Source organism: Polyodon spathula, chromosome 1, assembly GCF_017654505.1.
Source record: "Polyodon spathula isolate WHYD16114869_AA chromosome 1, ASM1765450v1, whole genome shotgun sequence".
Lineage (NCBI taxonomy): Eukaryota > Metazoa > Chordata > Actinopteri > Acipenseriformes > Polyodontidae > Polyodon > Polyodon spathula.
Window position 1 is genome coordinate 51,095,031 of NC_054534.1, and position 24,222 is coordinate 51,119,252.

General features: G+C 37.5%; 1 protein-coding gene across 2 annotated transcripts in view; it reads left to right on the forward strand.

The window, feature by feature from the left end:
- Window positions 1-24,222, forward strand: part of LOC121319547 (netrin receptor UNC5C-like) — a 296,899-nt gene that overhangs the window by 257,067 nt on the left and 15,610 nt on the right. For both annotated transcript variants that reach the window (XM_041257112.1, XM_041257122.1), the window contains 5 exons: window positions 1,948-2,035; window positions 3,558-3,726; window positions 18,850-19,083; window positions 19,408-19,557; window positions 19,907-20,071. In XM_041257112.1, the coding sequence (XP_041113046.1) occupies window positions 1,948-2,035; window positions 3,558-3,726; window positions 18,850-19,083; window positions 19,408-19,557; window positions 19,907-20,071 (806 nt within the window). The remainder of the gene's footprint in view (window positions 1-1,947; window positions 2,036-3,557; window positions 3,727-18,849; window positions 19,084-19,407; window positions 19,558-19,906; window positions 20,072-24,222) is intronic.

Sequence of the window (24,222 nt, forward strand, 5' to 3'; positions counted from 1 at the left end):
ATGAGAGTAACTGACCTGTGTAGGTTAACCCTAGATTAGTATACATGGATGTAGTGGGTGTAGGTCATGGTGATCTGCTTTTTCACGTTACTGATGGCTCTAATTTAGAATTTATGGCTGTAGCTAGAAATGAATGTCACCAATATGCTTGTTCTATCTTTTTGTTTTACATAAATGTTCACATTCTCATTTAATGCCGCATTATAACATATCACTGAGCCGTATATAATGTCTTTAAGGACCATTATTCCTAAAGGGAGGGAATTCAATTGGCTACAGTACATTTTAAAACTGTTATGGGTAAAAACTCATATGTAAACTTGTATTATTATGAAGTGATTTATATACTCCTCCACATGTTGGATGTCGGTCTACACATTCCAAACATTGTTCCTTACAATTACATTTGTTTTGTTAGTACAGTAGATCTATATTATTGTATGATTGCTTTTTTTATTGTATTCAGGTAAATTATATTTGCATCTCAAAGTGCAACCCTCTAGGGATGTTTCAAATCTATCTATCTTCTATAAAAGAAGCGTAGTAGAACAATAATTTAAAAGGATGCGAGTCTGCAAGTAAGTGTAAAAAATGTAAACACAAAAAGCCAAAATTACAAATGAATAAATCTAGAAAACAATTGTGTATACAAATTATATCTCTGAAATACAGTATATTTTAAAATATATTATAAACACTGGAATAGATGTATCCACGGAGAGATGAAAGAGACACAAAAGGTTTGATGTTGAAAACGTAGCTCAGGCATCCAGGTTTTATTAATTTACAGGCAGTCAGGTGCAGTATTATGTGGCTGCCACTACAGTACCAGTAATGGTATCTCTAGTGCAGAAGGAGAAACACACAGGTGTACAATAATACAAAATGCAAAACAAAAACTAGAAAATAAAAGCTGTCCAAGCTAGGGCAGAGCGCTACTCCAATTGAAAGGGAGGTCCCACTTCATCAACATTCTCCCTGTATAAACTAAATAATCTGTGGTAGGGTTAATAAATCACTTTAATTAATCCCCACCTATGGTCCTAAGGATCCTGGTTAAACCTGCATTGTTCCTCAGCTCACTCTGGTTCCACACACAGTCGTGAGGGCTCTCCTTCTTCACATCCAGGCTTGCAAAGCACAGCCCACAGCCCAAACACCAAACAAACAAAAGAAGAACCAAGAAACTGGCTTTCCATCCTCTTTTTAAAGGCAGATGATGAGTGTTCATTGATCATCAATTCTGCAATTGACAACTGGCCACCTGCGGCACATTAGAATTCAATCAAGCAGTCAGGAAGGGCTAACCTCCTAGCCCTTCCATTCAGCACACACTTTGTTTTTACAAAAGTTTAACACATTTTATTTACAATAAAAACAAAACCATATTTTATTTAGAAACTCAAAGCAAAACATACTATTTACAGGGGCAGGCCTTAGCCCTGCCACAAACATATTATGGATTTATATAGAATGTTATTTCATACATATTGATGTATCTAAAATACAAATCCAATACATGTGTGCTGTCTTTATAAGGGACAAAATAATAAAAACATTTTTTTTTAAAAATGAGTAAAACCCCACTGTATCCGATAGACCATCAAGAAATACCTGTAAATAGTTGCATTTTGTATTTTCCGCAAGTTTCCTGTAAATTGAATTGCTTTTTGGTGGTTTTGTTGCTACAGTTTGACATCAAGGCGTTAAATAAATGTCATCTTTGAACGGTGACATGAAAAATCTATGCACTTCAAGCACAAGCTGAGGCAACCACTGTGTCTGACTTTATTAAATAATAAAATAAAAAAAAAATAATTTATTCAGCCGAGGCTGTGGTAGCTGTTGAAGGGTAAAGAAAATAGAAAATCATTAATCAAGGAGATGAACATGCCTTGGGTTTCCTGTTTTGCCTCCCTCCTCTGATATCGTTGTGTCGTTTTCTAGGAGTGAGCTTGTTGGTGCCAGCAGGAGCCGTCCCCCAGGGAAGAGTCTATGAGATGTATGTGACAGTGCACAGGAAAGACAACATGAGGTAACTGCCCAGCTTTGTTGGTATATCAATTCAAATACCCAACATCTTTAAGTTTAATGGGATGGATTTTTTAAAACTCGTCTGCTCTACTTCAAAAAGTCACATTAATACATTAATGTTCCAGAGAAAGATTATGAGAATTCTGAATTCTAGCAACTGCTACAGTAGTTTTTGTAGGTGAAGAGTTATATAAATTGTACTAAACTTGGAATGACCTACTGCAGGGGTTTTCAACCTTTTTTTGAAACTGTAACCTTTAGTGGAGTTTTCAGCTCAAGTACCCTTTACAATTTTCATTCAACTGAATGGAACTACAATTGCAGTAAAAGGCAGAATAATGTGATTCACATCTTTCTTTCTTTTTTCCCTGTTTATTTAATCTATAATTTATGTCACAACAGTTTGCGACTGACAACTGATTCGGTATAAATTTGTTGCATTGTACTTTCTGTACTCTTGTGTTTTCTTCCTTACTTTCTTTTGAAAGTAAGAAATATATCCATTTTAACCAGCTGCTGTTGCTATTACTAAAAAAAAATAGTGAGCATTTATACTTATACGAAATGTTGTGCTTCACTGATTAGTATTCAATTATACAAGTTGAAAACAGCAAAGCTAATGAGCAGCACAGATCGCTCTCCATAGGTAGAATCACCAGACCACTGCTTCACCCACCAATAATAGAGTGGAAATTCAATCAGTCAAAATCACGCATGTGTACAGGTGGAAAGTACAGTCATGATAGATTTTTCTTCTTCATCTGCGTTTCACTTTGAGCTGCTAAACAAAAATGTAATATGTATGCATAATGGTTTAGAGATAATATCTAATACTGTTAACAAAATCAGTTCAAGATCATTATTTACTTTCATTTTTTAGTCATCCTGCATATCCTTTATGACCCTTAAAAGTACCTCCAGGGGTACGTGTGGCCCCTGTTGAAAACCCCTGATCTATTGAAAATTTAGACAACCATCCCTGACAAACTCAAATCCAGCACCATAATTTCTAATACTGGCATTGATATTGGCCGTTAAAAATAATAATTTTCTGAAAAGAAGCAGGAAGTTACGAAGATAAACTGACTTTTGATGTTGCTACTAGGGCACTTGTGGTTTGCCTCATTTAAAAGGAGGCTGCGTGGTCTAGTGGTTAAAGAAAAGGGCTTGTAACCGGGTTCAAATCACGGCTCACTTACTGACTCATTATGTGACCCTGAGCTAGTCACTTAACCTCCTTCTGCTCCATCTTTCGGGTGAGATGTTGTTGTGAGTGACTCTGCCTGCCTGCAGCCAATGTATAGTTCACACACCCTAGTCTCTGTAAGTCGCCTTGGATAAAGGCAACTTTATCAATAAATAATATGATAAAGGCAATGTAAAGATAGAAGAACCACATTGTTGAATGTGGGGCAAAAAGAAAATGTCAGAACTAACAGCTTTTGAAATGAATGCAGAGATACATTGATAAATGCTGCCCTTTTGATTTTAAAAGCCAATGACTGATGTTTGTTATTACCCAGACCGTCAGTGGAGGACATCCAAACTGTATTGAGTCCTGTGGTGACCTGCGGACCTCCAGGTGCCTTACTCACCAGGCCTGTCATCATCACTATGCACCACTGCGCAGTGGTCAACACGGAAGACTGGCAGATCTTGATCAAGAATCAATCACAGCAGGGACAGTGGGAGGTGAGAGATCAACATAAGAAACACAACCAATTTCATGTATAATGTAATATATACATATAAATACTGTTAAAAATTATATATATTATATATTAAAATGATGCATATAATGTGAAATGCACACATTACAAGTCTGGCTAGTGTAGTCAGGAATTAGGAACCCTTTACCTGTCTCCAGTATTCCAGGAGACTAATTATCATGGGGCACACCCCAGGCAGGGGAGGGGAGGGAACTGGAGTCAGTGGAGTGGGCTTGTATTTTTTTTTATTGTGTGTGAAAAAATGGCTTTGGGTAGGTGCCTAATTTTTAGTTAGTTTTCGACATTTGTGCTGGTATTATATTAGATATATTTTTAATAATTTTAAAGTACTAACAGTATTTGTAAGCAAAATACTAAGCTATATGCTACACTACCCTTAATGTTTACACCACTGTTGCTAAACATTATAACATTAACAAGCATCGATATCTGTGGATGTTGTGTAAATTCCATTATGAGTAGAGCATAACTTTGGGCTACAAACAGCGCTTTCTAAAAGGCACAGTCTAGTAACAGGCATCATTGCAAATGGGATTTACTTGATTAAAGAAAAGGAATTATTGATTGATCCGTATTTCAGGTGAATGTTTAGTAATTTACAGTGATCCTAGTACTCTGCAATAAAGGATAAAAAAATTCTCAGTTTAAAAAAAAAATTCTGATTCGCAAGCAGTGCTGTTGAATAACAGTTAACACAGGAAGTATTTATTGGTACACTTTCAAATTCAAAGGAAGTTACAAGCTAACCAGCACATGCCATCAGTCAATAATATAAACAAATGTACCATTTTAGGTACCACAGACAGAAGGATATCTACATCATCAGATGGATCACATTATTTTACAGTAAAATAAGTTATGTATTAGTTGGTGCTTTTCTTGGCGAGAGCTGAGTCCAATATCAGCATGAAGTTTTAACACCTACTCTCATGTAGTGGAAATCATGCAGTGTATTTAACGCTTTGCTGCCTAAGCAGAATGACCATATATGAGCATGAATATGACCACTCTGTGTTCTAGCGCTTGTAGTTTGGCAACCTTAAATCAGAAATTAAAACCCAATCTACAGAAAGGCATTAAGTAGCTGTTTCCAATGATAATGTATTTTGTTGCAGAATGTATTATATTATTTTTTTCAGATAAGCCACGCCTCCCAAAAAAATTGAAAAATATATAATAAATAATATTTTAAAAAACCGCCAATTTTGACCTCTTTACAAGTTATGTAGAAATAAACTTAGAACATATACAGTGGTTCTCAAAAGTTTTCACCGCCCTTGGACTTTTCCACATTTTACTGTGTTACAACATGGAATCAAAATGGATTTAATCAGGAGTTTTTGCCACTGATTAACACAAACAAGTTAAATTAATTACAAATACAAAACAGAAAATAATTGATTGCATAAGTCAATATTTGGTAGAGGCACCTTTGGCAGCAATTACAGCCATGAGTCTATTTGGATAAGTCTTTACCAGCTTTGCACATCTGGACACTGAAATTTTTGCCCATTCTTCTTTACAAAATTCCTCAAGCTCCATCAAGTTGGATGGGGACCTTTGCTGAACAGCAATTTTCAACTCTTTCCACATATTCTCAATTGGATTGAAGTCCGGGCTTGACTGGGCCACTCTGGGACATTGACCTTTTTGTTTTTAAGCTACTCCAGTGTGGCTTTGGCTGTATGTTTGGGGTCATTGTCCTACTGGAAGATGAATCTTCTCCCTGGTCCCAGGTCTCTTGCAGACTTCAGCAGGTTTTCCTCCAGGATTTCTCTGTACTTTACTGCATCCATTTTGCCCTCTACCTTCACGAGCTTTCCAGGCACTAACACAGAGAAGCATCCCCATAGCTGATGCTATGATGCTGCCACCACCATGTTTCACGGTAGGGGTGGTGTTCTCAGGATGATGTGCAGTGTTAGGCTTGCACCAATATAGTGCTTAGCGTTGAGGCCAAAATGCTCTATTTTGGACCATAGAATTCCACTTCCACTTGGTCTCCGAGTCTCCAACGTGCCTTCTGGCAAACTCTAGCTGAAATTTGATTTTAGTTTTTTTCAACAATGACTTTCTTTTTGCCACTCTCCCATAAAGGCCAGTTTCGTGAAGCACCCAGGCTATTGTTGTCATATGCACAGTGTCTCCCAGCTCAACCATGGAAGACTGTAACTCCTTTAGAGTTGCCATAGGTCTCTTGGTGGCCTCCCTGACTAGTGCCCTTCTCGCCCGGATACTCAGTTTTTGAGGACGGCCTGTTCTAGACAGATTTACAGTTGTGCCATATTCTCTCCATTTCTTAACCCTTTTCGATCCTATGTCAGACCGGGTCCAATATCGCGAAAATCCCTTTCCGGTCCATTGTCGGATATTGCCCACAAGCATGATCTAACACAGCATGTGTTGCGTTTAAGCAGGAAAAAGCTGAGGCGAGATCGTCTCTGATCGGAAAGAAGGCGGAGACAGCCGAATAGACCATATACAGGCTGAGCAAAGCCAAATTGAAGACGGAGACTGAGACGCACAGAGTGAGAATGGCGCAGAGAAGGCAGAGAAAGTCAAGGCAGCCTGAAGAACTTGCACAGATGATGGATGAGGCAGAAAGTACAAACGAAAGCAGTTTGGATGATGATTTTGATCAGTCTAGTGACAAGGAAGTAAATATTTCTCTTACTGAGGACTCTGAGGAATCTAAGGATAGTGATGACAAACCAGACCCGCAGCCGGAAGGCGAGTGGAGACACGCATCGGTAAGTGCATATGCTTTTACAAAACTCCCATTTACTGTGGTAAATAGGGGAAATCAAGGGAGTACTACTTTAAGTACTGCACTGGAGTTTTTTCACCCTTTTTTTACGAATGTTTTGTTTACTGAAATTGTAAATGAAACCAATAGATATGCAAGTGTAAAATTAAAAATGAAAAATGAACAGGACCACTGCATCATAATTCTATTTGGAACTCCTGAAAACCTGTTACTTTGCCCGAGATGAAGGCATTTTTTGGTGTTCTGCTGAATATGGGACTGAATGTAATAATGGACATAAAAGAATATTTCTCAGAAGAATGGGCCAACAGAATCCAGTTTTTCAAAGATCTATTCAAGAGATCACGTTTCTTGCAGATATTTTGGATGCTACACCTTTGCCCTCCCCCCACCCAGGTGCCTCAGGCTGCTTTTGTTAGCAGAGGACAAAAGGTCAGGAATGTGGTCAGCTACATAGACACAAAATGCCGTGAGCTATTTATCCCAGGTAGAGACATTGACGTTGGCTTCAAAGGAAGGATTATCATCAAGTTCTACAATCCTCAGAAGCCTACCAAGTGGGGGATGCGTGTGTTTGTTTTAGCTGACTGTGAAACTGGTTATGTCTCTGCTATTGTTCCTTACTTTGGTAGCCCAACAACAGACTCCATGTTGAGACCTGACATGTCATTTTCATCAAGAATTGTTCTTCACCTGTGTGAAACATTGCTGCAGACAACAAATGGACATGGCTTTCATTTGTTTACAGATAGATTTTACACAGGTTACGACCTGGCCATGGAACTTCTAAAAATAAAAATCCACCTTACTAGAACATTAATGGCCATCAGAAGAGGATTGCCAGTACTGGTGAAGCAAGGGCTCAGACTAAAAAAAAAAAAAAACAGACAGTTGCATTCTTCAAGGACAACAAGGTCATGGTTCTAGGATGGAAGGACAAAAGACTAGTGCTCATGATGAGCACCTTCCATGGCAGTGACTTTGAGAAGGTACAGCGCACTATCAAGAGAGGAGCAATTGAAGAGCTGGGCAAGCCTTCAGTTATCTGTGATTACACATGCTCAAGGCAGCCAGGGTTACATCCAGGTGACTGTTTTGAAAGATACCATACCATGGTCACATACAGATAATTTCTGTCACTAAATGCCTTTTTTGTTTCAAAACCTCACCTGGCATAAATAGTTATAACATTGATGAAAAATAGTTTTGTTAATTTTTTTTTTTTGTTTGTTTTTTTGTTTGTAGTGGTGTGCAATTGATTTGTAAGAAGTTGTGTACCTGTCTGATTATTCTGTCTGATATATATATATATATATAGTACTGTGCAAAAGTTTTAGGCAGGTATGAAAAAATGCTGTAAAGTAAGAATGTTTTCAAAAATAGACATGTTAATAGATTATATTTATCAATTAGATAAATGCAAAGTGAGTGAACAGAATAAAAATCTAAATCAAATCCATATTTGGTGTGACCACCCTTTGCCTTCAAAACAGCACCAATTCTTCTAGGTACACTTGCACAAAGTCAGAGATTTTGTAGGCATATAGTCAGGTGTATGATTAAATAATTTTACCAAACAGGTGCTAATGATCATCAATTCAATATGTAGGTTGAAACACAATCATTAACTGAAACAGAAACAGCTGTGTAGGAGGAATAAAACTGGGTGAGGAACAGCCAAACTCAGCTAACAAGGTGAGGTTGCTGAAGACAGTTTACTGTCAAATATCATACACCATGGCGAAACTGAGCACAGCAACAAGACACAAGGTAGTTAGACTACATCATCAATGACTCTCCCAGGCAGAAATTTCAAGGCAGACAGGGGTTTCCAGATGTGCTGTCCAAGCTCTTTTAAAGAAGCACAAAGAAACGGGCAACATTGAGGACCATAGACGCAGTGGTTGGCCAAGGAAACTTTCTGCAGCAGATGAAAGACACATCATGCTTAGTTCCCTTCACAGTCTGAAGATGTCCAGCAGTGCCATCAGCTCAGAATTGGCAGAAAACAGTGGGATCCTCGTACACCCATCTACTGTTCGGAGAAGTCTGGTCAGAAGTGGCCTTCATGGAAGACTTGCGGCCAAAAAGCCATACCTCCGACATGGAAACAAGTCCAAGCGACTCAACTATGCATGAAAACACAGGAACTGGGGTGCAGAAAAATGGTAGCAGGTGCTCTGGACTGATGAGTCAAAATTTGAAATATTTGGCTGTAGCAGAAGGCAGTTTGTTCGCCGAAGGGCTGGAGAGCGGTACACGAATGAATGTCTGCAGGCAACAGTGAAGCATGGTGGAGGTTCCTTGCAAGTTTGGGGCTGCATTTCTGCAAATGGAGTTGGGGATTTGGTTAGAATTAATGGTCTCCTCAATGTTGAGAAGTACAGGCAGATACTTATCCATCATGCAATACCATCAGGGAGGCATCTGATTGGCCCCAAATTTATTCTGCAGCATGACAACGACCCCAAACATACAGCGAAAAAGTCATTAAGAACTATCTTCAGCGTAAAGAAAAACAAGGAGTCCTGGAAGTGATGGTATGGCCTCCACAGAGCCCTGATCTCAACATCATCGAGTCTGTCTGGATTACATGAACAGAGAGAAGCAACTGAGGCTGCCTAAATCCACTGAAGAACTGTGGTTAGTTCTCCAAGATGTTTGGGCCAACCTACCTGCCGAGTTCCTTCAAAAACTGTGCAAGTGTAACTAGAAGAATTGATGCTGTTTTGAAGGCAAAGGGTGGTCACACCAAATATTGATTTGGTGTAGATTTTTCTTCTGTTCACTCACTTTGCATTTTGTTAATTGATAAATGTAAACTATTAACATGTGTATTTTTGAAAGCATTTTTTTACAGCATTTTTTCACACCTGCCTCTTTGTATAGGGTACCCTTTAGAGTTGCACTGCATTGTTACTTGTTTTAAGCAAATCAAGTCACTTTGTTTCAGTTTGAACAGTATGTGGTCTGAAATTTTATTTGGTTCACAAAAAATAATTGGACCGGACCAGCCTGACAGCTGCAGAATAACTGCAAAGGGTTAATAATGGACTTTACTGTGCTCTGGGGGATATTCAGTGCCTTGGAAATGTTCTTATATCCTACCCCTGATTGGTGCTTTTGAAGAACCTTATTCTGGATTTGCTTTGAATGTTCCTTCGTCTTCATGATGTAGTTTTTGTTAAGAAATTTACTAACCAACTGTGGGACCTCCTAGAGACAAGTGTATTTAACTTGAAATCATTTGAAACACACATTGCACACAGGTGGACTCCATTCAACTAATTGTGTGACTTCTAAAGACAATTGGTTGCACCAGAGCTTATTTAGGTGTGTCATAGCAAAGGGCATGAATACTTATGCAATCAATTATTTTCAGTTTATATTAGTAATTAATTTAGAACAATTTGTAGAGTTTATTTTTACTTTTTTGTGTTGATCAGTGGCAAAAACTTTTAACTAATTAAATCAATTTTGATTCCATGTTGTAACACAATAAAATGTGGAAAAGTCCAAGGGGGGTGAATACTTTTGAGAGCCACTGTAGGCACTGTGCAATTTTCCAAGGATTTCAAACCAGAAAGAAATTAAATATCTTGTAAAGTTGGAGAGATACACCACATTTCATGAAAAACAATCTCTGAAATGGCAAACACAGACCAGCTCTCAGACTTTCCAAAAACAGACTGGAAACATTATTACCCAGTTTATGAGAAAAGTATATTTATTTATGAGTATAGAGGTCACAAAAATAAAGAAATACAACACAAGATGTTGAGTAATTCAGTTTTTCATTATTAAAAAAGCAACTTACAACTTGATAAGACTATGATAAAAGGATTTTATTTGAAAATCTAGAATAAATAAATCACACAGAAACAAAGTAAACTAACAATAACTATAATAAAACATTATATTTGAATATTTGTGTATATAAAAAACTTTGATTATTTATTATATATTATAATAATAATAATAATAATAATAATAATAATAATAATAAATACAGTCGAAATTAATGAGAAGTAGGAAAGTCGTCACACACACACACACACACACACACACACACACACACACACACACACACGATCTTTGGTTTTTAATTGATATTATTTAATAATGTACCGTATTATTATTATTATTATTATTATTTTATTATTATTCATACTATTATTATTATTTCTATCTTATTTGTTTGTTGATTTCGTTAATTACCCTCCAGGTAGGAAAACTGTGTATGTGTCTTTGTTTCTTTGGATCTTTTCAACTTGATTATTATTATTTTATGTATCCAATATATATTTTACTGAGCTGTCGATAAATCATCAATCAGACCAGAGAGATAGATTTCTATCTCCTGCCCTGCACGCACGCACGCACAAAAAAAAAATATTCCAATACTATATATATATAAACGGCTAGTTAGTCCAAGTACTAACCATTCAAATGAGTTGTAGATCAGCACTTCTGGACTTGTAGAACCAGAGAAACAGACCATTTAAATTGACACGTATCTAGATAAATCTGCAGTGAACTCTGCTAAAATTGTGATGTCTGTGATAGGTCCTTGTAATTATAATATTATATGTCCCACCCTAGCCCTAAACCAATTACATGGAGACATGGCCAGTAGTCATGTCTATGACCCATCAAAAAAGAAAAAAAAAGATTGGTGATTGGACAGCTGAGATATAACATGAAAGGTCATCGATACTATACAATCTATTTTAAATCAGTCCGACAACATAGGGTTAAGGTATAAACAGAAATATTTACAACGACAGAGAGCACTGGCTCAGGAATTTTAATAGAAGATGAGTTCGCTGCATTTGAAATGGTTTCGAATGAAGAAATTATTGCCAAATACAATTTGAAGAAGGGGGGTATTTATTTATTTATTGCATTTATATTGCGCTTTTCATACAAAGTATTGCAAAGCACTGTACAGTACATTGCAAAAATAGTTTACATTTACATAACACAGTATATTTGTATAAATGTCCCCAGGCATGTAACACACACACACACACACACACACACACACACACACACACACACACCTGCTATATCCAAAATCTTTTTACATTTACATTTATTGAATGTCCAGATAATACGCTTGTGTGTTTGTGTGTGTGTGTGTGACATGCCGTTAAATATGATGGCTAAGTGTCCGAGTGCCATGTATTATACATTTATCTAGACAAATAATGATGCCATAGCCATTGGAGAGGAGAGTGGCTTCCATTGTGGCAGGTTATTGGAAGACAGTGGATAAGAAAAAGGTGCAGTTGCCTCAAAATGCGCTTTAGGGCACTACACAAATCTGGTGGCGCTCTACAATGTTCCTCAGAAAAACTTGTGAAAATCGTAATAGCTGTATGTGTTGTTGATATTATTGCCCAGCAGCGTACTACAGCAGTAGTACCTCGATCAACGATATCCTCCTCTTGGTTGCTTTCTGCTGGGGCTTCTGATATTAAAGTATCACATCCCCCGAAACACCCTCAGTGACAGAGAGTGGGTATGCTTCATCACAGGGAGTGGGTATGCTTCATCACAGGGAGTGGGTATGCTTCATCACAGGGAGTGGGTATGCTTCATCACAGGGAGTGGGTATGCTTCATCACAGAGAGTGGGTATGCTTCATCATAGGGAATGGGTATGCTTCATCATAGGGAATGGGTATGCTTCATCACAGGGAGTGGGTATGCTTCATCATAAAGAGTGGGTATGCTTCATAACAGGGAGTGGGTATGCTTCATCATAGAGACAGGGTATGCTTCATCATAGAGAGTGGGTATGCTTCATCACAGGGAGTGGGTATGCTTCATCATAGATAGTGGGTATGCTTCATCACAGGGAGTGGGTATGCTTCATAACAGGGAATGGGTATGCTTCATCACTGGGAGTGGGTATGCTTCATCATAGAGAGTGGGTATGCTTCATCACAGGGAGTGGGTATGCTTCATCACAGGGAGTGGGTATGCTTCATCACAGGGAGTGGGTATGCGGGTGATGGGCCTTTGCTAGATTTCTCACTGTCACGCTTCCACTGTAAGGTTTTTTTGTGGGTCAAACTGCTATAGTCAGTCCATTTTGTTTGTCTTCAACCATGTTATATCCCTTCCTTCACTAACAAAACTCTTTCTGTTAGTAATTTCGGTCCATTTTATCTTTTTGAACAGTCATTACATGATTGTTCAGTTTAGAAAATAATAAATCATTACTTTCAACTCCTTCTAGAAATACTTGCTAGCCCTGCTGAAATGCTTCCTTTTACCTGTTGTTTCAGATGCCATTCTCATCACCTCCCAACACACCCGACAACATCCCTGTTAATTATGTTTTTTTATATTGTGACTTCTAATGTGTCACATGTGTTCTGAAAGATGTAATAATTAGTATGACATTAAATAATTCGTCCAAAAGGGTCCAAAAAACAAAACAAACACACACACACACACACACACACCATTCAATGTTTGCAATAAATTCAAAGGTTTTTTTTGTTTTTTTTGTTATACAGTTACAGTATTTTCAGGCCATTTTAATAAAACATTAATCTTTTTTTAAACTACAGAACTAGTTCTTAATATAACAGCAGGTCTACTAGTGACATTTTATCATCTTTTCCCATCTGTATGATACATACATGGTTACTTTTGAGGATCAGTTTATACTTAAAAAAATTAAATAAAATAAAACATTCTTTAGTGTCAAATCACCCAAACAACATAATTTTTTTTTTTTTTTTTACCGTACTGTCATTTGAACTTTAGTGTTTGTGACACGACTAAGCCTGCTGAATACTAACCCCCATTGAACAATGCCATCTGTTTATTTCACAAAGCAATTTAAAATCTGCAGCATTATTTTAATTTTCATTTAAAAAAAAAAAACTGTTCTGCTGTTTAGAAAACTGATGCTTTAGTTTAAGTCAGCCTTCATTTGTGCAAAACTTGCATGTAAACAGACCTCTTACCATACTTTCTTTTTTTTCCTCTGATTTATAAAAGTCACATATTTTAAACTTCATCAGGCCTTTTTCAGGTTAAACAAATCTACCCATTCCATCAAGATAAGCTATTTGTTTTTATCCATTACAGTGTCGCCAATTGTGTTTCGATTAACAGTATGCCTCACTTAGGGGAGAAAACTTTTGCGATGTCTTGCTTTTTAACTTTCAGATGCATTGAAGTGGATTTAACAGGTTACATCAATAAGGGATAGCAGCCACTGTAGCCATGAAGGGATGCACCTGATTGGCAATGATGTTCAGCTATCCTGTGGCATTCAAATGTTGCTCCACTTTTATCAAGGGACCCAATGTGTGCCCTGAAAACACACCCCACACCATCACACCACCACCACCACCTTCAGCCTGCAATGTTGACACACGGCATGATGGGTGCATGTACTCATGTGGTTTTCTCCATACCCTAGTCCTCCCATCAGTGTGAAACAGCAGGAACCAGGATTCAAGAGACCAGGCAATGTTTCTCCAATCCTCCAGTGTCCAGTGTTTTGGTTCCTTAGCCCACTGAAACCGCAGTTTCTTGTGTTTTGCTGAAAGCAATGGAACTCTGTTAGGTGTCGGCTGCCATACCCCATTCGTGTCAAGGTACGACGAGTTGTGCATTCTTTTATGGGTCTTTCGGCACCAATGTTGTACTGGACTGCCAGTTGACTAACTGTAGCCAGTCTGTTGCTCTGCATAATTCGTGTCAGCCTCCTTTGGCCTCTTTCATCAATGAGCCGTTTTCGACCACTGGCCTGCCGTTGGCTGGATGTCCTTTGGGTGGTGGACCATCCTTTATACACACGGGAAACTGTTGAGCGTGAAAAACCCAGCAGAGATGCAGTTCTTGACACACTCGAACCAGCGCACCTGGCACCTACTACCATACCCCGTTCAAAGGCACTTAAATGTTTTGTTTTGCCCATTTACCCTCTGAATGGCACACATACACAATCCATATCTCAATGGTGTCAGGGCTTAAAATCCCTTCCCTTCATCTACACTGATTGAAGTGGATTTAACAGGTTACATCAATAAGGGATAGCTTTCACCTGGATTCACCTCATCAGTCTATCTCATGGAAAGAGCAGGTGTTCCTAATGTGTTGTACACTCAGTGTATATATATATATATATAGCTGTTTACCTGTCACCAACCAAAACTTACACAGCTCTCACACAATACCTTCTTCTGATACGACTGCTCTCTCACACACACACAGTCGGGCTCTTCATTCAGCAACCTCTAGCAGACTGGCTGCCTCTCTTAAATACCCTGCACCTGGCTCCAATTTACAATTAGCACCAGGTGCAGGGGATTAACTAAACAATAAAACACAATTAAAACAATTTAAACTCTTAGCCCAATCACCCACAAGTGCATTTTCACATGTTTAGCAGGGAAAAATTTTAACCCCCTCCCTGCTATCTTACAATATATATCTCAAAAGATCAATCATTTCCCAACTCTATTTGCCATCAGCTAAACAATGTATTTATTAGTTTATTTATTGGATTTTATACGTTAAAATGTTTTAACAAACTTTAGCACCATGTCATTTTGAGCAAATAATAAATCTTAATACTGTTGTAGTATAACATTGAGAGTGTGTAGCTTTAGGGTTTTTTTTTTTTTTTTTTTTATTCTGATTGTCTTTGTAAAAAAGAAACGTACCAAGTTATTTGGTATAGTAAAATACTAAATACCAAATGTTTAAATCATTCCATGAAAGGAAGTGTGTTTTGTTGGTTTTATTTTTGTGAATTCCAGTAATTTAAGTGATTTACATTAGTCTTTCTTCTTTTGAGCCTTTGTTTGATAACTTGCTTGATATACTGTATACCGTGATATTAAGGTTACCACGGTATTTTTTTAATGGTTATCATACCTTGTAAATGTTATATCGTCCCATCCCTAGTTGCAGTAAGCTATGGGTATACTTTGTTGAGCGGAAATATCAAGGAGAGAAGAGTGAATGTAAGACTCCAATGCTGAGGAAGGACTGGTTGATTTTAACTTTGGCTGCTGATGTTGCTGAACCGATATTATATGAGTGGAATAATATGATTGGAGATTGGAGGATGACTGAAATCCAGACTAAACGACAAAGAAGTTGCATAATTAGAGGTGAAGAGGAACAGCCTTTATTAATATGAACAATACTGTAGATTGATTATCACAAAAGATTAAGATTGATTTTTTTTTCTGCCAAAATGTGCCCCAAAGATAGGCTGCAATGACAATAGGGAATACATGGCTGTTGATTTAAGCTGAGGAGGAAGACTGTTGATTTCTGGAGGCCAGACATCTGAGAACCATTGATTAAGAAAAATTCCACCAAAACCGATAGAAGAAGCATCCGTATGGATTGAGAGAGGACCACATTCAGCTGTAATATTAATGTGAGAGCTGAGATTTTTAGCTGTTATAGAGAGCGTGAAGACGAGAATGATTCAAAATTGAAATGTCCCAGGAGTGAAAGAAGATTCTGTTTAGAAATGGAATGGTTGATCTCAAAGGATTGAATGAGAGAGCTAATGCTTTCCAGTTTATCGGGAGGAGGTCGAGCTTCAAATCAAATAGTATCCCAAGTTATTCCTAGGAACTCAAGAGCGTGAACATGATTAATATTGAGTAGCCAGAGACAGCAAGGGTGACAGCAGACACACAGAGCTCCAGACACTCAGTTAGGAAAGGAAACTGAATTCTCCTGAGTTGTTATTGTTTCAGATTCAGATTTAAAAAATAAACCACCTTCGTACACACACAACACAACTCAGAACATCTTGCCTGCTTCCACTGTTGCACTCATTGATTTAAATGACATAGGGCATGGTTGAACAGAATAATGCCGGGTGTGCAAGGAATAAGAGTATAACTAGCAGTCAGTCGGCAGATTAATTGCTGCAATGAAAAAAATAATGTTCAAACACTGCCCAGCTTGCAAACGCCACTTTAAAGCTTTTCTTGCAGAAAAACAGTAAACCAGTCCCGATCAAGTGCCTCTGTGTCCAGTGACACAATGGAATTCGTGGTTTCAAGTTTCGTGGTTTATGCAACACGCTGCGCATGTTAATGTATACGCCGAGTTCATTGAAAGTGAAATAAAGATTTCACCTTATACATTTTAAAATGACACAACCCAGTGTCTGGGGCTCAGTTGTCCATCCTGCTGCTCTGTATTCTATTACTACAATAAACTAGAGATTATTTTTACTACCTTTACACGTTATTGTGTGTTTTTCTTCCAACAAGTACTCAACACTTTAACCTCGCTTTTGTGACACATACTTGCCACCTGACACTAAGTGCCAAACCATTGATGAAAATAATCAAATCTAATCAAAAGAAAAGCATAGCAAGGATGCAGAGCGGAATGCATTTCTACAGGGAGTTTTCAAGAAAACAGCAAACTATTTTATGGAATACTACTGCGACGGTGCAGAGAATGTTGGGACCAAGGTTCCTGGAACCCGGATTGTCATTTATGAAGGCAGTTTGAGTATTTGATGTTAAACAGGTGAATACACTATCAGAAAAGGCACTACCTCTGGGTGCAATTCCCATGTTTGGCTGTGAAGCTAAAGCACAGCTTGCCCAATACAACCATTTTGCTTGTGAATGTGAAGTAAATAATCTTGGGGGATCTTGGGATTCACCTGTAGTTCGACAGCAGTTCTCAGAGTTAGACAGTAAAATGATCCCTGTTGATCTTGCCTAATTCTGTAGATGCCGAGTGTGCAGTGTTCCAGTATGGAAGAGTCTTCACAAAGCAATGACATGCCGCGAATGAGAAGTTCTGCACTGATCTCAATGCTTCTAATATGTAAAAGAAGTCTAAAGATTACTGGACTCGATTTTGTACAGCATTTTTGTTACAACCATAATTCCTTAAAATGTATGTGTACCAGTGAGATTATTATACCTGTTTTGTATGAATGCATAATTACGGTAAAACATTTCTAGTTATGGAAAAACATTACAGCATAAGAAATAATGCTACAGGGTTTTTATCATTTCAGCCCATTGTTTTTTTTTTATGTTTTAAATAAAAAAAATATACCATTGGATTACGTAATTTACCGTAATTACTAAAGAGCTATAATTACTTTTCTGCAATTTTTCATGCTTTTTCAGCAACTGTGGTGTACTTTTTAATTTTTTTTAGGTAGGACCCTAGTAATAGTTACACCACAGGGAATTACACAATTGCGCGTCTGTGTAGTATTAAATAATTTCGCTGTTAACAGAGAAGGATAAAAAATGTTGGATCACACTGAGGATAAAGAGAACATTAATCGATTTTATCAGAAATGCCACGACAAAAGTCCTATGTTGCAAATATATCAGCATAAGAGACAGTAAAAGATGTTCTTTGATTTGCTTTGTACACTGTGAAGGTGGCACCCGATGCGATCCAAGGCGCTGTACTGCCAGGGGAAATTGACACCGATTTGTTTTGGTCATCGACAGCTGACCGTCTTTCTAATTTGAAAACATTAGCTTTCAGATATATAAGTGACAGTAACAAATATAGCTGATGCTGAGCGCAGCAACTCTCTGTATAATCTTGTCCTGTCCAATCTGAGGCGTTCGCTTTCGGAAGACAAACTGAAAGAGCTGGTGTTCCTTTATTTCTATATTGGTATTTAGAAAGACTATATTTTAAAAAATCCATTGTTTTCTGCTTAGGTTTTTTATTTATTTTTACTTATGCTAGTATTTTGCTATCCAGTATGAGAGAAGAACCCAATAAAACTGCACAATACTTTTATTGCTTTGTACATACTTGTACAGAGATACCACATCATTTTGTGTATGTTTTAGTTATACATAATTACATTAGTGCTTATACTGATTTTTTTTTTTTTTTTTAAAAAGAGGAATATATTAGAAAACAGAGCATGTACATATTCTGGCACTTTCTACAGAAGTCTAACGAATCATCGTAAATAGCTGTTTCTTAGAAAACAAACCTCAGATATATTATAAAAACAGTTCAATATTTGATCTTATCCATAAGATTTCTTAGGCCTTGTTATTGTTTTTAAAACATTTTCCAAGTCATATGAAGACATCTTGACAGCATGCACATGAATTGTACTACTTTACAATACACATAGAGGAAATCAAAACCTAATTCTATCTTAAGTAAATGCTTCAACGAAACAACCAAAGATTTTGAAAGTCCAGCACAACATTTTTTTTTTTTTAAATAAATAAAGCATGATGAGAAAGAAATAACAATCCTAGCTTGAATGAAAAAGTATTTATAAAATCATTTTGTAAATCTCCAGGATGTGGTTGTTGTTGGAGAGGAAAATTTCACTACCCCCTGTTACATCCAGCTGGACATGGAAGCCTGTCACATCCTCACAGAAACCCTGAGTACCTACTGCCTGGTGGGCCAATCTATCAGCAAAGCTGCTGCCAAGCGCCTCAAGCTGGCCATATTCGGCCCTGTCTCCTGCACAGCCTTGGAGCACCACATCCGTGTGTACTGCCTAGACGACACACAAGATGCGCTCAAGGTAAATGGTCCCGCCTCAAGCAGAAACCTGCAATATTTATGCCTATGACAGGTTTGAATAGTTAACAGGACAGATGACACATGATCCTTACAGTTTTTTTTAAAGGATATCCTTGTATATAAGAGGAAAACAAAAATGTGAAAGTGACTTTAATTTGGAAAATATGTATTTTTTCTGCATCTGAAAATAGTAATACAGAACTTTTTGTATTGTTTTTAAAGACATGCATTACCAATCACTATATTCAGCTGTTTGGGTGTGTTGTGAGGGAGTGAGACTGCAGTATTTTTTTGTCTCTAAAACAATGATTGCATGTGCACACAGGAGGTTTTACAGATGGAAAAGCAGATGGGAGGAAAGCTATTGGATGAACCAAAGACTCTTAACTTTAAGGACAGCACCCACAACCTGCGGCTGTCCATTCACGATATCCCCCATTCCGTCTGGAAGAGCAAGCTGCTGGCCAAGTACCAGGTAAATTGACTGCAAATTTAAGTAATATATATATATATATATATATATATATATATATATATATATATATATATATATATATATATATATATATATATTTTTTTTTTTTTTTTTTTTTTTTTTTTACAGGACAGATAAACTAAACAGACTGGCATGCACATCTAGATGTTTTATTCTGTTTACATTAGACCCTTTAATAATTATTTAAACAGTGGTTTTATTTAGATCCGCCATTGTTTAAAGCAATTTAAAAAATTGAATAGATCCCTATATCGTCAGACTTGCTTGCCCTAATATAATGAAACTTTGCCCAGGTATTTATTTTAGTTTTCTTTTGATATACTTTTAGGAAATTCCCTTTAACCAGATCTGGAGTGGAGCTCAGAGGAACCTACACTGTACATTTATACTGGAACGGTTGAGTTTGACAACCACAGACCTGGCTTGTAAACTGTGTGTGCGGCAAGTGGAAGGAGAGGGACAGATATTCCAACTGAATAGTACTTTGTTAGAGGTAAGGTAATCATTCTCCTTCTTATAATACTTAGTACCATGGCAATATCTTCGGCAGTGTATTTTATATGGCGATTCTATTAACCCTTTGCAGTCCTATGTCGGAATAGGTCCGACATTACAATTTTCCCTTTCCAGTCCGATGTCGGACCCTATCTGACATCATCAAAAAGACGTCAAGCACAGGTCTCTAGTTGTTTTTTCTCCGGAAAAAGCCGAGAAAACCTTTCAATGGCCGAGTGAGATAGTCATACGTACATATCTATACACTTTTTATGTCGCTTGTTCCCCTGGGGCTTGGCTGGAGATGCAGGACTGATGTCCTTTTGCTGTGAGCAGCCTTTTAAACCTGTTTTACTCTGAAAAAAAAACAGCGAGTGTAAAATAAACAGCGCATGTGAAAATAAACTGGACCTAACGAGCCTGACAGGCGCTGAATAAATGGACAGCTAAGGGTTAAAACATGGGCAATCGTACATAAGTCAATAGCTTGTTTTAACCCTTTCCAGGCCAGTTTTTTTTTTTTTTTTTTTTTTTTTTTTAAAGAATATGCACACACTCAAATCACCATAAAACTATATATCATTTAAAACTTAGAACCTGAAGACTATTATTTTAAAACTGTTTACAGAATTCAGATATGTTCAATTTGTAAAAAGGTACAGAATTTAGAAAAAAAAAAAAAAAAATATGTGTTTCTTAAAAAAAGCTTCCCAATAACAACGTATCCTCTTACTATCCCATTTCAGAGTTTCAGGTCCCAAAACATGGTGCTACAGATAAAGGAATACCACACAAGATATACACCAGTTCTTTGTCTCCATATGAAGACCTTTTTTCCAGTAACTATTTACATAATTCAGAACATGCTGGAATATAATAAGGCACAGAAATTACAAAGTAAAATTACAAATGTATTTCAATAACTATTTATGTATTCACTTCACCACTTTAAATAACTATTGATCTCTGTCAACCAAAATGTAATGCAGTGGTGATAATGTAAAAGTCAAGATGTGAACAGAAATAAAACAGTTCTCCAATAACAGGACGGAGATACTAATATATAAATATAATAATAATAATAATAATAATAATAATAATAATAATAATAATAATAAATAATAATAATAATAATCATCTTTATTTCGTATCGTGTATAAATGCAAGTATCTCAAGGCGCTGTACAGTTTAGAACAATACCACTAAAAACAACAAAACAAAGTACAAACAGCAAATACACAGCATATAGTTAAAAATAAATCTGATTATAAAATAAAACATTGCACAGTGACATAAGCCTAAACATGATGAAATGCCTGCACATAGAGATGTGTCTTTTAGTTGTTTTTTAAAAGCATCAACAGCATTAGCATCCTTCATCACCCGCATAAGGTTATTCCAAAGCCTAGGTGCATAACAGCGAAAAGAGGAAGCTTAGCCTTTGGAATCCTTAACAGACCCTAATTCACAGAGCAAAGGTTACGAGCGGGAAGGTACCTCGTTAACAATTCAGAAATGGAATTTGGGGCCAAACCATTTAGAGTCTTATAGGTTAACAGTAACATTTTAAAATCAATCCTGCTCAACTGGCAACCTATGCAGAGATACAAGAACTAGTATAATTTGAGCACCCAATTTCGAGCCAGTTAAAAGCAGTAGAGTTCTGAATGTATTGCAGCCTGCCAATAGCATCCTTGGAAGCATCAGCAAGCAAAGCATTACAATAATCGAGCCGGGAGGAAACAAAGGCATGCACCAGCCTCTCTGCATCAGGGATGGACAAGAGAGAGGCAGACAGGCTATGTTCCGTAGATGAAAAAAAAGGACACCTTTGTGACATTGCAGATATGAGAGGTTAAACTAGGGTCGAAAACCAGACCCAGGTTCCAAACTTCAGAACTAGATTTAACAGCTGTGTTTGTATCTGGTGTAGTCTGAATATGTAATTGTGTGTTGTCTGTATATGATTGAAAGCTCACACCATGACGACTTGTAAACAGTCCAAGTAGCAGCATATTGATGTTAAAAAGTAATGGTCCTAAAATGGAGAACATCTGGATCGAGATTTGTTTGTTTTTTTTAGCAAAGGAGTCATAGCAGCATATTTAAATACTAATGGAACTACTCTAGCACTCAATGATTTATTGATGACGTCGGTCACCACAGAGCTGAGAACTGGGAATTGAGAACCAAAAAGTGATGTTGGTGCTTGACCAAAGAAACAAGAGGTCGGTTTCATTTTACTAACTATTTCAACCAAGCTAGAAGAAGTAACCTCAGTGACATAGGACAAGGAAGTACATGTAAAAACCAATGTGGCAGATGGCAAGACAGCATGTGGAACACAGCATGACAGTTGATGTATTATAATCAATTTTATTTATGTAAATCAAGAAACTTGTCACATTGCTCTTTAGAGCCAGTGGGTGCAGACACACGTTTTGGTTGAAACATGATTTACTGTTGAAAAGAGGTGTCTATAATAAGGTTAGAATAAAAAAAAGCAATCTGGCTGAATTTAAGGCATGGTTATATGCCAATTTATGCTCCCTCCATATTTGAAGATGAACAGTTAAAGCAGTGTCCCTCCACCTGTGTTCAAGCCTACGTCCTGCTGTTTTCATGGAGCGTAGCTGATTATTGCACCTTGGTGAGCAATGCGTGTTTTCTCAGGAGCTAAACTATGACGAATATTATGTGTGTTGGTGTGATAAGGCTCCACCATATCCACCAGTGCCTGGGGATGAACGTCTTATAGTGATGAGCAAAAAGGTTTTCAGCAAATGTAAGTGAATTGATATCACACAGATCTGTTTTTCATTTCCCCTTTTTTTTTGAACTGTCATGAAAATTCAGTAAATAAGGCGGTAAATAAGTTCAAGGTATTTTTGTCATTTATAGCGAATACGAACATCTGATTTTTATATCCGAATACATGTAAAAAGAAAAAAAAATATTTGGATATTTGTCCCAGCACTAATATACTGTAGATATAGAGAGAGAGAGTGTAAACCCACATGGCCTCTGCATATCTATGCATGAAAGTAGGTTTTATATTATTTTAACCCTATCAGATAACAACAACATGAATACATATGAAAAACTGATTATTTTTTAGCACATGACAGCAGTTTTAAGAAATAAACATTTTTACAAAAGCAAAGTAAGCAAAAAACAGACCTAAGCCATTGCAAGCCACCCTCTGGAGGTCACCTTTGGCACATCTTGAACTATGAACTATGATGTTTGGGGGAGCCGAACTGAGACCAAGGCCTCCTCTTCCCTGTTGTACTTGCCTTATGATATCACCGATACATCTTCCAGTGTCCTTTACTGCCTACTTTCTCCCAGTTCTCACTACGGGTGCTACCTCCCTTAGACACTCATCCTAATGATTTGAATTACATAAGTAGCTATTATTTACTTCATGCTAATATTGGACTCAGCTTTGACCAAGGTAAAATGAGATACTAGTGATGGGAACCAACCAAGATGTAGCTTCGCTGTAACGTGGATCCCCTATTGGCCTGGTGTTGATGGCTGAAGTGTAATGCTGGCTTCAGGGTTCTGCCTATTTGCGGCCTCATTGCCCATTTAATCCATTATCTCCTAAGAAGCTGGGTCATGGCGTGCAACAAAGAATCCCAGACAACCCACCTCTACTAGATAAACCCAGAATCTCCACTCCCACTGTTCCATCTCAGCGACTAACTCACCCACGGAAACCTCCAATGGCACTGTTAGCTCCACCAGGAGAAGGCGTACTGAGACTGACCACAGGACAATGTCAGGCCCAAGGGTAGTTGTAGCAAACTCGGGTGAGAAAACAAGGTGCTGGCCAACATCTGCATTCTCCAATTTCTAGCAGCCGCCAATTGGCACAGGAAAATCTTAGTTCTATAGCCTTTCCTGATGGTTGCTCTCCTGGATGGAAAAATGTTGTTCTTTATGTGCAAGCTATTGCTGATATTGACAGCAAGCTGTTAATCTTATTACGCTATTCATCCAGTGCTAATGCTAAGCATCGCAGCACCTGGTCATGATGCAAAGTGAAGCAACCCTGGCTCAGAGCCACCTTACATCCTGTAAGAATGTGGTTCAGGGTAGCCAGTGATGAACACAAAGAACATGCAAGGTTCTTTCCTACCC